Source organism: Acanthisitta chloris, unplaced genomic scaffold (genome assembly GCF_000695815.1).
Source record: "Acanthisitta chloris isolate BGI_N310 unplaced genomic scaffold, ASM69581v1 scaffold29464, whole genome shotgun sequence".
NCBI lineage: Eukaryota > Metazoa > Chordata > Aves > Passeriformes > Acanthisittidae > Acanthisitta > Acanthisitta chloris.
Window position 1 is genome coordinate 37,205 of NW_008669227.1, and position 12,654 is coordinate 49,858.

Below are 12,654 nucleotides of genomic sequence, written 5' to 3' on the forward strand. Positions count from 1 at the left end.
CATCACCACACTTCTGATTTGTCTGGATCCACTGAACCATTTTTTGCTGGGCTAGAGCTGGAATCAATTAATGTACTCATTGAAAGTGTCTACTGTGCAGGTCTGCAGGCTGAGGTCAAGTGTGATGTGCCACCATGCTAAAATACACTTGATTAAAGGAGTTACCTTGTGTTTTTGTAACAGGTTTTGAGCCGCATCCAAGGACTTCCCACAGTTGGTGGAATGGGCAATAGGCAAGCGCTCATTAATCCAGTTCAGTTCCATGTCATGATAATGGTAGAACTCATAAAGGTCCACTGCAGCTTCCAGCAACTTATGTCTCTCATAAAGAGGTGATTGCAAAGACTCAAACCTAGGGGTCATCCATTAAATATATGTTAAAACAAAGCTTTGCCCTGATTCTTCCAAAGGAATTAGGCTATGATACCATCATGATGATTTCAAAACACTGGGCACTTCTTTGCAATTAAATTTCAATGGTTAGTGCTGGCTGCATAGACGAGAATCCTTTCTACAGAAGGTTACTTTTGGCAAGTAGACCTATGTGATAATAGTAAATGTAAGCAGAGAAAATGTGATTTGCACTTTTGAAGTCCTAGGCTTGTCCTGTGATGTTTTAAGGAACTGGTCAGTATTGAATGCTGCATCACTGTACCCCTTAGAAAGCAGTGAATGACCTATGGATAAGCAAGGGACTAGAGGAGTGCAGCAGGCAAGGAGCAAGGTCCAGTCATAAAGGTTGAGGTGAGTCAACAGGCAGCTCTGTAGGTGCAGATCAGTGTTACAACTGGGAGGAGAAATAATTTCTGGGTATGGGTTAAACTTAAACAACCATAAGATGTTTTCTAGAAGGTAGAGCAGAAAAATGCTATTTGTCACAAGGGATGGAGACAACAAGAGAGAGAGTGAAACCTCACCTTTTCAGATATTTCTGTGTTTCATCCAGAATTCTCTGGGAGTCAAAATGATTGGTGGCCATTTTCCTTGCATGAGATACAATAGCATTCATTTTCTCTGCCAGCTCATGTGTCTCATTTTCCAGCTGTGTGTGCTGCTTGAGTAGATCACGGCTTGAGCGCAAATCATGGCCTGTCTCAGATTCCTGAAGAATTTTCTCAATTTTCTCTATCTTCTTTTTGGCATCCTGCCAGGAAAAGATTACAGCACACTCATACTGTCCTTTCAACATAATTTTCTTTCACTTGGTCCCTTCTATGACAACTTCCTGGATACAATTCTTAAATCCTTTCCTCAGTCATGTGATAGCCAGGTATCTCTAAGAAGCACCTCCTGGGAATATTTTGCTTAGCAAACCATTTTGGAGTACTCTACTCACTAAGGCACTAAAGCACATAATTAAAAACAGTCTCTGAACTGTCTTTGGTGACATGATGCAGAACAATCAAATACTCTTCAAAGACCTCAGCTTGTAGCTACAACACAACAGAGTTCAATGATGTCATTATTGAAACAGCTTCACAGCACCCTTTCTCTTATACAATTTGCCTGGATGACAGTGTGCTTAATATAGTGCCATGCCTATAGCCTCCAAACTGACTCCAAGCAAGCAGTTATGTTTGCACAGGATTGACCCTTGCAGAGTTTTGATTGTTTTCCCAGTACAGGATGGCCACAGAGATGGCTTGTGAGCCTGAGTTCAACAGCTTAGTATCTTGGTGCTGTTCTGGCACTGTTATCCTGTTTGTAAATTTGGACAGAGCTTGCTGAGCATTATATTTTCTCTCCTGAAACTGTAGACAAAATGGACACCTTAAAATACCCTTTTATCTGGATGGTATTATTCTCTTTTTTTTTGCTGCATCCACACAACAGGAGGAACTATTCTGATTCTAGGCCCTCTGTTCCCCATCACTTCCTGACCTGGAGCAGTTCCATAAGCTGTTCTTGTTGTCCAGCTTGTCTCAGTTTGTCACCTCGCTCTATCATCTTGCCATACAATTCCTTCCAGTTCTTTTGAAGCTCTGACCTCTTCTCCTGGATTGAAACTGCAGCATAATGATTGTCTTCAATCAATTGAATTCCTTGCTGGAGAAACACAGCACATCGCTTTATTAGCAGATCAGCATTTATGAATCACAGAATCACAGAATAATCAGAGTTGGAAGGGACCCTTGAGGATCATCTAGTCCAACTCCCGGCCCTGTGCAGGACATCCCTGATAATCACACCATGTGCCTATGAATTTTGGGACGAGATGGAAGACTTAGCTCCAAAACTGCCTTCACCTTTATCAGTGTTGTAAAGTGCTTCTCATTAGCCATCATTTCCTTCTCAGCAGCCTCATGCCTCTTCAGTTTGCGTAGAACATTTGCCGGATCACGATAGGATTCATCTGATGCAATCTTGTACTTCTCTTCCATCCATATCAGAAGCTCAGCAGCATCACGATTAAACTCCTTACAGAAACAAACAGAATTAAACTGATTTAACTTCTGATTCTGTGATTGCAGTGAAGAACTGTGATTTATTTTCATGTACAAGTTGTTCTACATAATCAACATTTTCAAATGAAGAAGGAGAAGTATGATCTTGAACTATTGAGAAGGTTTTAAGCCCTCATAGTAATACCTCTTAGTCCATGTTTTATCACATTTACTAATCTGTTGCCTTTAATTATCAGTAAAGGTTTGTGTTGCTGATAAGAGGGTCCAATCCTCCAGTATAAGTTTGTATCCTAGCACTGAAAACTAAATTACGAGCCAAAACTTACAGTAACTGTGCTAAATTATTAAGGCGCAGAACAATAAGCAATGAGCAGAACAAACATATCCAGTAGACAAAACATTCTGTTGACATTTTCATTCAAAATATCAGTTTTTGTTTTGGAATTTTGGTTATAGCTTTGTAAGATTTATCACCAGTGCATCACCTGCTCCCTAGAGAGTGAAACTGTTTCACAGTCAAAGAGAAAGTGAGCTGCAGTAACTCATCAGTTAGAGGTTTTGTCTCTGATTAAGACAAAGGGTAAAATTCAAAAGTCACACGTCTGACCAAATCTGCAGTATCAGTCCTTTTACCTGTAGCTGTAGGGAATCCAACAGCCCCTGTTTTCTCCTGGCATTGCTTTGTATCAGCTGCTCCCACCTTTTCCGGAGAGTCACCATTCTCTCTTCAATACTACCAAGAAAAACAGGAACTCAGTGTGGTACTAGCCATATTGGTTCTCCTTGGTTATACTGTAGTCATGACTATGATATAAAAGGAATCTAGTTCCAACAACTTTGCTGAAAAGAGGAAGGGATATATGGCCCTGTCCCACAACCATGCTGGGCTCATTTGGAAAAAAGTTATGGCTTGCCAGCTGTTCTGGATTTTCCTTTTGTATGGATGTGTTACATAAGTGAATTGCAGTCATGCACTAAAACACCAAGATCTTCCTCTCTCCCGAATATTCTACCTTAACTATTAATTTTCTCTGTGGTGTAAGTGCAATGACACTCTGGAATAGCCTTCTAATGGTAGTAGTGCTAGCAAAAAGTCAGATCTTAGGGCATGCTTATAAATTTGTGGAATGAGTTTTCAAGAAATTATTCCTTGCGATCACAAGAATATGGTCTTCTGATCCAACACGCCCATTCTAACCCTCTATTTCCATTTCTTGTTTGTGTGGAGGTCCCCTCACTAGATTCTAGCAACTCCAGCACAGAAAAAGGAAAGAGTTCAGCTTCAACACATACACAAAAGAGCTGCTCCTGTTGAGTTTTGTCCATGTGAAGTCTTCTGTAACTTTTTAAAAGCAAACAATAATTCTAATATGTGACTGCAATAAATGAAGGACTTTTTTATGTTTACATTATGTTTACAGTTTTATCACTAAATGTAATTTATGATACAAGGGAAATTATTCTAGTGTTCTGCCAAATGCCACTTTTGAACTAAAGCATGTCACTTATTTGTCCTGAGAGCATGGGAAGTCTATTTTTTTGAAAAAATTCCTTTTCCCTCCCTCATCCAACAAGACTGCGGCTTGGAGGTCAACTAATTTCTCCTTAGAGAAAGTTTTTCCTCTCACCCTAATCACACTGGATCATTTATTAAAGCTAAATAAAAAAGGAATGGTTTGGACTCACACATGAGATGCAAAGTGCCTGCTCTTTACTAGGTTCACCCCATTTTCATTAAGTGCTTCAATTCGTCTCTTCAGTGCCATCAGCAGTTGTTCAAATTCCTGATGTTGCTTCAGCAGGCTTTGAACAGCATCTATATGGTCCTGCATTTAAGAAAAAATTTGATAAAGACTTTTCTTAGTCATATGTTGTTTCTATAGCAGTGAAAAAAAATTTGGACCTTAATGAAAAAGAAAACTTTTCTTTAAAAAAAAGTCATGGTTTTACTCAGAAAAAAAATATTATTATATTCAATCTGAAACCTTTTTTAATGGTTAGCCACCAAACAGATAAGTCAGTTTTATAAAAACCATATGACATGTACAAACATAGCAACAAATCACAACTGCAGTTATTAAATTTTTTTGGGAGACAATTGCTTTGCTCTCATTTAGATGAGCAAGAACATAAGAATGTTATACTTAGATCATGAAAGTCTAGTTCCCAAGTATGAAAATGCCATGACCATAAGAATGAGGAAACAGATCTAATAAAGAAAATTGTTGCTACTCCCTGGATGGGGAGATGAAATAGGAGAACTCAAATCAGCAGCTGTACATACCCCAAGGTCATCCCCCCGGAGAAAGGCCTCATGGCCAGAGAGGGCTGCATTGATACGATCTCCCTCCCTGTTGAACTTCTGCAATTCCAGGCCATCCTGTAGCTTTTTCCATCGCTGTTCCCACATTTCCTCCAGCTCTTTGTTCTCCTTGTCAAGCCTCTCCATGGACTGGTGGACATGTGTGGTCCTGCTGTTAGTGGGTCGTTGGTGGATTATATTGTGCCCTAGCTCCTCCAGCTGCAAAAACCTTCCCAGAGTGAAAAAAGAAAAGTGAGACCTCACTGCATGAGAGAATATGAACTCTCCTTCATCACAGCTCTTTGCAACCTTGGCCGTGCCTATACTCCAAGCTTCCCTCCCACCCCTTCCCTTTTACTTTTTTCCTGCTAGCCATGATAGTGCCCTACCAAGTACAGCTGGTTGCTTGCTCAGTGATACATGCTGGAGGCAGTAGGTGAGATTTCCTCATTGGGATTGAAATCCCATATAAACTGGCTTTCACATTAAAAGGGAGAGGGCCAACAGTATTTGGAAATTCATAACAGTGCAGAAGGAGAACTCAACATGATAACTGGAAGCACAAGGCCTGAGAAGGAGTGGGAGAACTGGTATAAAGTACAGATGGCACTAACTGAGAGTGTCAAGAGAGCTTGTGGAATACTACTACTGCAAACATACAGCTCCTCCTTACCCCTCATCAGCTATTAGGATAAGTATGCAAAAGCTAATTGGATTTTGTGTTTTGCAGTCTCCTTTTGACACTATGTTTCAAGTGCATTTGAATAAACTTTCGGCATCACTTTCAAACACAACTTATGTACATGATAGACACGTTTCATTTACACAGTACTGTTGCCATATCACCCCATTCTGCCCACCCTGACAGAATCTCTCTACCTTTCTTTCTGAGACCTAATTTCTTTCAACAGGTCTTGATGTTCTTTCAGCAATTGCTCTGCAGAAGCCACATCCACACCCATTTCTTCACTGCTGAGTTTCTCCCGAATGCCTTCTGCCCATAGCAGGAGCCTATGGCTGTCTTGGAGGAATGACTGTTGATTTTCGGCCCACTGCAGAATGTCACGTTTCTTTTGGGTCTCCAGCTTGAGCTTTGCCAGAAGACTCTCCATGTTCTCTACTTGCTCAGTAATGGCCAAGCTCTCTGCAGGGTTGGTGTCCTTAATCCTACAATAAAATGCATTCAATTGACCACTTAAGGCACCTAGAACTTGAAGAAATACTCTTTAAAAAGAACGGATTTGTATATTTGCACTTCCATTAAAAAAAACCCCCTCAACTAAGGCAACAAATTCCTGTTGTGAATGTACAGAACACTTAAAGAAACAAAAGACTTTGAATTAATATTTCAAATTCAAACTCTTGTGTACAATTCTCTGCTATCTTCCTACCTTCATTCTTGTTTCCCCTGATTACTCTGTTTAAGGACCTAAATGATACTTCCAAATTTTGAACTAGGTAACTCCCATTAGTAGAGATAATTTGTTAGAGCCACAAACAATGCTGTGATACTTATCCTCCTAGAACAGTGAAGTCTGGAAACAACAACTTCACCAATCACCCAGCCATACTCAATAGACATCAGCTCAAGCCAGCAGGTAAGTCAGTTCTCAGAAGAGAAACGTCGACAGCTGCTTATTCCCTTTATAGCCATATTTTACAATATGATCTTAGAAAACTAGAAAAGAATATGGAAGCAAAGAGAAGGTTCCTTACGATTTTGCAACACTCCTCAAGTATTCAATTTTCCTCTCTATCACCAGGACTTCTCTCTCAACTATATACAGTTTGCGCTTGTCTGACTCCAGCCCAGCGGGCAGGTTCCCTGGTTCCAGATCCCTGAGTTGGATCATCTTGTCTTGCAGTAGTACTCCTATGCTCTGACAGTCCTGAAGAAATGTCTTCACATCAGCCACTCCAATCAGCTCAGAGCCTTTCTCCTCCTTCAGAGTTTCCATGCTTGCCCATCTTGAAGAGAGATAACAATTTATAGTGACTGTTATACATGAACTGTATCCTTTTTCTGTTTAGAAAAAGTCTATAAAGATTTCATCAGGACTTCAGTGGGTTGAGGGCGTGAACACTAGCACTCCCTCACAGAATTTAAGTTCATATCAGTGCCATCTCAAACAAGGATACTCTGCTCAGGTGACCAGAACACACTGAACATGATGCAAATAAACAACCAGAGTCAAAATAAGGACCCAGCTGTGCCTCTTGGATCCCACTGTGTGTCACGGTGCCATGAGTATGATCACAAAAGGTACTAAATATACTTGGTGAGGTCAAACATGGTTTGATGTTCCTTTCAAGATTTATGCTTAAGTAACCAAATCAGCTGCTGCAGTGCAATACAGACAGAGCTGCTCTGAACACATCACTGTCACGTGTAGATGAATCCTCCTTGTGCTTTAACAAGCACACAGAAATTGCTACAGTTTAAATGTCTTGGTGTCAGGGTCTAGAAGTACCCATCAGTTCTGGAGGCATGACACTGGGCTCAAGGCCAGTCTACAGCCAAGGTGAGGGCTGGCCCCTTCCCACTGGCGATACTGTTGTCTAGATGGGGTATGAATGGTCAGCTCTCCATGAGAATTCTCTGTTTATCAGTAGCATCTTTACCTGATGTTGATCTCTTCCAGCCAAGACTGGATCTCAAAATATTTGCTGGGACTGCTCTTCCTGTATTTAACAGCTAAGTTTTCAATCTCTCCCAGCTGGCCTTTGCCTGCAGCCAGTTCCGTTAAAAAGCTCTAAAATAGAAAAGATACAACAATGAAGAACTTAAGGTTTTCCCATTTCTATGGACAATTCTCAATAATCTGTCATATCTACTCATCTCCCACTTTCACAATTGACGTCTCCATTTACCTGCCTGCTGACACCATTTGCACATGTAGCTCCACTGCAACTCCTCTGACCTCTCCTGATGTGCAAACTATGTCTGTGCACATGTCCTACTCCACTGGGATGCAAGTGCACTGGTGGAGTTTTACAACATTTGGCTATTTTTTTAATTTTCAAGTGATATGTAAGATAAACCACAAAAAGAATTCTTTTGTACCATGATATTTTTATAGGACACCATGCCCATGGGAAGATAAAGGGACAGAATCACATCCGATTCAATCACCTGGCAGAGTCTGTACGAAAGAAATATCTGATCTATGTATGACTCTCTAAACTGAAATAAATGAAAAGACTCTCAAAACATCATTTCTCAACTTTATCTTTTCTCCAAAGATTAATATTTTTTAAAAGGTTTCATCTGTGAACAGGGAAGAGAGGTACCTGATATTTCTGCTGCATGACCTCCACATTGTCTGCTTGAGGCTGAAGAGTCCGGAAAATGTGTTCTTTATCTTTCATCCATGACTGAAATTCTTCACAAGAGCTACAGAAGCGATAATATCCAATCATCTCCTCCAGAGCCTTTTTTCTGTTCTGTAAAACAGATGAGGATTTAAGTATAGTTATAATAACTCCTTGCCATTTGAAGAAACAAAAGAAGGATCCTTGCATTTACACTACAGTATGCAGGTGGTAGCTTAGTAGTTTTCCCAGACATTCCTGAAAAAGAACAGAATGTGATACTTTCAGATCATAATACTTTTTACCAGAGCAACAGTGGTTTAAAAGCATAACAGAAGCAGTTGGAGAGTGCTTAGACCCTGATAGGCAGGAAGGCTATTGTGTTACTTTCTTCTCCTGACTGAAGATTTAACTCAGTGGTCTCAGGAATATGTAAAAGTCACATACACCATGTTTTCTTTGGTCTTTGGGGCATGATTGCAGCAAGCAGGAGTGAAAAGTAGCACATGGAGAATGCATGTTAGGTTAGGGTTATTTATTTTTTCTCATATCAGGTAAGACAGTCTGAATATTTAGGAGCTACAGCAAGTAAACATTGTAGGGGAGCAGGGAACATTACACAATAGAATCTGTTCTTTACAAAATAAAAAGCCTAGAGTGTAAATGGGAAGCTTGCCAACATAAAATGTGTTTTGATACACAACTTTAATGATAATCTTGAGGCTTGAAGTCCTACAGGATTTAACAGGATTAAGGCATAATATTAAACTGAAAATCAGCAGCCAACACAGCACTTAATTTCATTTTGCATTGCTTTGGACTTGACTTTTTTGTGAACTGTGAAGCAGAAGGGGATGCTATACCTCAGCCATGCACTGTAGATTTTTGTAAAGTGAATCTATTTCATCTTGGGTCTTCCAGATGTTCTCTGGAAGAAAATGAACATCTGTACTGGAGATTTCACTGGATGCAGTTTCAGATGTTGCCCAGGTTCGACTGAATGGTAGCTTAGTTGTCTTGCGATTTAAGTCACTTGAGGCTTCCCACTTCACCATCTGTTAAAAAAATGAAACAAAATCAATGAATGAATATTTCTGATTTGTATTAAAATTTAACACAGAAGGAGAACTTGGACTTGCTAGTTCAAATCACTGCATTCTGACCCTTCAAACCAAACATTTCCAGTATTTTTTTACATCTGACTCCATTGTTTTATTTTGAAAGAATGAATAAAATTACTGAAAAACATTTTGGTCTTGTTTTAAGAGTGAGTTTCATTTAACTAATTTTAAAAAATAATGATTCAGCAAAAAATTCTCATTTTGTGCCCACAAAGTTGTTTTATTGCAGGGTTTGTTTTATTTTTATAATTGCCAACAAAGCAAGCTACTGTCTGTGCTCACAGTTCTATCCATGGTGATGTTTTAATACCTTAACATTTCCAGTTTCAAAGCCTTTGCGTGCCCTAGTGAATCAATACTTCTATTTTCACATTGATACCATCTTGTCACATTTTTTCAAATTTAGTAACAAAGCAATAAAATTTTTGTTCTAATAAAAATTAATGTTGGATTGATGAGGCAAAGGAAAAGTCAAAAGTGGTACTCTCAAATAGGTTTGGCTAAACATTGAGTGAATATAGAAATCCGAAAGAAGCAAACTATGAAATGTGTTGTTCATTCATCTCTCCTGAATTGTTATTAAATGAGATGATTTCAAGTCCTAAGTTCCCTTTGTCATTAGTGAAAGAGGGGCATCTGCAGAGGTTGACTTCATATGCTTTAAACATCCAACCTGGGATGACATGAGCTGCTCCTGGAGTTGTGGGATGGTTCATAACTACATTAGGGTAGTAATATTTGTAAAGATGTTTTGATTAAAAGCCTACTTTTATAGATGATTGAAATGAATAATGTTATGAGGATAAAGAGTGAGAAGGTATTTGTGAGGACTGGTAGAGGCAACTAATATAGAAGAGCATATTTCTATCACTTAAAAGAACACTAACTAGGTAGGCTACAAGTGGTCAATGAACTTCTTTGTCACCTAAAAATCAATTCTAATTAAAAATTTATTTTGTAATATTCTGTTTTGGCAAGATCAAAATATTTTAAATAATTAAAACCAATTTCATTTATGTTCTTCAACAAAATGTGGCACAATTCCTCATCTACGTACTGCAGCTGGAGCTTGTTGTGCTGCAATTTCAGCCTGCTCTTTGAGGCGTTTCATCTCAGAGGAATAGGCTGCAATCTCCTTCTCCAGTCGCAAGTGGCGATGCAACAGTGCTTCAGCACTTGATTCATCTTTTCCATAGTCCTTGCTGGCTAGAAGGGGTTGCCTTTCTCGCAACCATGAATTTGCTTCGTCGATGTCAGCAAAGTACTGAAAGAACACAGGGAAGAAAACACTTGGATTCATCCTGAAAGTATCAAATCCAGCTCCTTTCTCTTCAGAAAATTATGAAAAATGTCATTATGTCTGTAGCCATAAGGTTGCTTCCAGGTGTGTGAACTGTATGAATAAAGCAGCTGTAAATCTGTGATGTATTTCATGCTCACAGCACAGATAATTCACAGAATCACAGTGAGTAAAGAGATTCAAGGATTGCCTACATAGCTCTGTAAAAACTCCTAACTAGCTAAAACTTTATGGTGCTTAATAGCAGCAGTAAAAGGAATGCACAATGTATGATGTTTTTCTAAACATTTAAGGAACAAACAATTACTCAAGTCTACAACAAAAGCTTATTTCTTTTTTCTGGAATTTGCAGTCTGACTGGCTGTGGTTGTTAAAAAGGAAAACAAGGTTTGGAGATATAGAATAAAAATGCAACAGAAAAAAAGAAAATTCATAATAGTGAAGGAAAAAGAATGAACAACTTAAACACCATAATGATGCTAAACTTACTAGACAGAAGGGAGAATTTAGACTCTAGCAAGAACAAAGCTGTTCAGGTTTTTTCAAGAATTTCATGGAAATAACAGACTGAACAAAAAACCTTAGGAAAAGGAGAATAAGAATACCTGCTATAACATTATGTGATTTGTGAATGTTGCTTTTACAAGAATTCTCTCTTTGCATTTGTGTGAATGTTTGCAGGAGTAAAATTGGAGGTCATAAATGGCAGTGTCAAGCACTTATCAGGCTTTGTGAAGTTCATGGTTGAACTAAGTCTTACAACACATTTCTTTGTTGGTTTGTGGAAATTTTTTCATGTTAGGAAAATGTCACATAGCTATCTTGATCCCACCCTTAAAAAGACTCTGTATCAGCACTATCATGTGAGTTACTTCCATTAGCATTTTTACCCTTACAGCAGCACCCAGCTGCTCAAATCTGCTGTCTGGCCAGCTTGCAGGTGTACTGAGGCTTTCTTTGCTGCCAGAGATAATTTTGAAGACCAACACCTGAAGGCTTTCCTTCCGCTTTTGCCCTCCACGTGGGGGCATGGAGCAGAACTGAGCCACATCCATGTCCCTCCTACTACACATCCCAGCTGAGCCCTGCTTACCTGTTTGATGAGTGCTGCTGCCTGCAGGCGGCTTTTGCGATCAACCACCTCATCTTGGAGCTGCTGCCACAGCTTCTGGAGGTTGTCTGTCTGCTTCAGAATGTCGTCCTGGCGTGTGGGGTTCTTTTGGCTAAGCTCCAAGCCCCTCCTCATCACATCTGCACATATGGCCCTGTGGGAATTGCACTCAGCTTCAAGAACCTAGCACAAGGATGGGAAACATGTCAACACAACTCATTCCCCACCAGTAGAAAGAAGAAAGGGGGGTCCTATTTGCTGCTACTGTAATGTATATGTTTCCAAGAGCCCCGTGTCTTATCCATGCCTAAGACATTTCCCTTAGCTCTGAGATTATTGCCCCTTGGCTCCCCACACAGAAGTTACTGCCCTACTTTTTGCATTTGATCTGAAGCTTGTTATGCAGTCTTCTCTGAAGGAGATACTTGCTCGTCATCCACCAATTCAGCTATCCTATGCTTTCCAGAAGCAACAGATAGAAAAACAGATGCACACAAATGTACATTAAAATTACAGAAGAGGATCCTGTTTCCATTTTGTCATGAAAGTTCTCAAGTCCTCAGGTCTCTTCACTTATTTACAGTGATTCTTTGCCATAAGAAGGCACTAGCTCATATAACTAATGGTTTGATATTAAGCCACACCAAGCTCTTAGAAAAAGTGGCACCAGATTTATAAGGTCACACAATGTTATTCATCCTGCCTGCTGATATCTGTCTTCTTTTCATCATCTCTCTCGGCCAGGAAAGGCAGGTGAGGAAAACAAAAACTAGCAACCTTTTTTTCTGCCCATCAAATGTTAGCTAATATGAAGTCCAATGTCTACACTAGAAGCCCCACTTCTAGTCCAGTATGAAGCATATTCTTTCTCTACCTTTTTCTTCCCCTCTTGGGAAAAAAAAATCCCTACAATATACATTCTTTTTTAAAATTCCAAACACTGGTCATGACAATTGAGACAAGTGATTTGACAGCTTTCTTTTAAGTGCTGCACTGACTGAACTGAAGTACACAGATGTTCTAAAATTTTGCTTTAATACAAAGACAATGCACCACCAGCAAAGTAAGATACCTTGTTCTTCTGAATAGAGGCTGTAATCTGG

The 12,654-nt window shown here is 39.5% G+C and overlaps 1 protein-coding gene across 1 annotated transcript in view; it reads right to left on the minus strand.

Annotated features, from left to right (window-relative positions):
* LOC103800854 (spectrin beta chain, non-erythrocytic 5-like) overlaps nucleotides 1–12,654 on the minus strand; it is a gene marked incomplete at its 3' end in the record, with an annotated part of 61,204 nt that overhangs the window by 36,301 nt on the left and 12,249 nt on the right. Inside the window, 15 exon segments of the mRNA XM_009073244.1 lie at nucleotides 166–352; nucleotides 918–1,144; nucleotides 1,882–2,046; nucleotides 2,247–2,417; nucleotides 3,039–3,138; nucleotides 4,092–4,231; nucleotides 4,690–4,936; nucleotides 5,587–5,874; nucleotides 6,424–6,675; nucleotides 7,330–7,460; nucleotides 7,999–8,151; nucleotides 8,883–9,074; nucleotides 10,198–10,404; nucleotides 11,534–11,734; nucleotides 12,624–12,654. The exon segment at nucleotides 12,624–12,654 is cut by the window's right edge and continues 24 nt beyond it. Of these exon segments, the coding sequence (XP_009071492.1) occupies nucleotides 166–352; nucleotides 918–1,144; nucleotides 1,882–2,046; nucleotides 2,247–2,417; nucleotides 3,039–3,138; nucleotides 4,092–4,231; nucleotides 4,690–4,936; nucleotides 5,587–5,874; nucleotides 6,424–6,675; nucleotides 7,330–7,460; nucleotides 7,999–8,151; nucleotides 8,883–9,074; nucleotides 10,198–10,404; nucleotides 11,534–11,734; nucleotides 12,624–12,654 (2,692 nt within the window).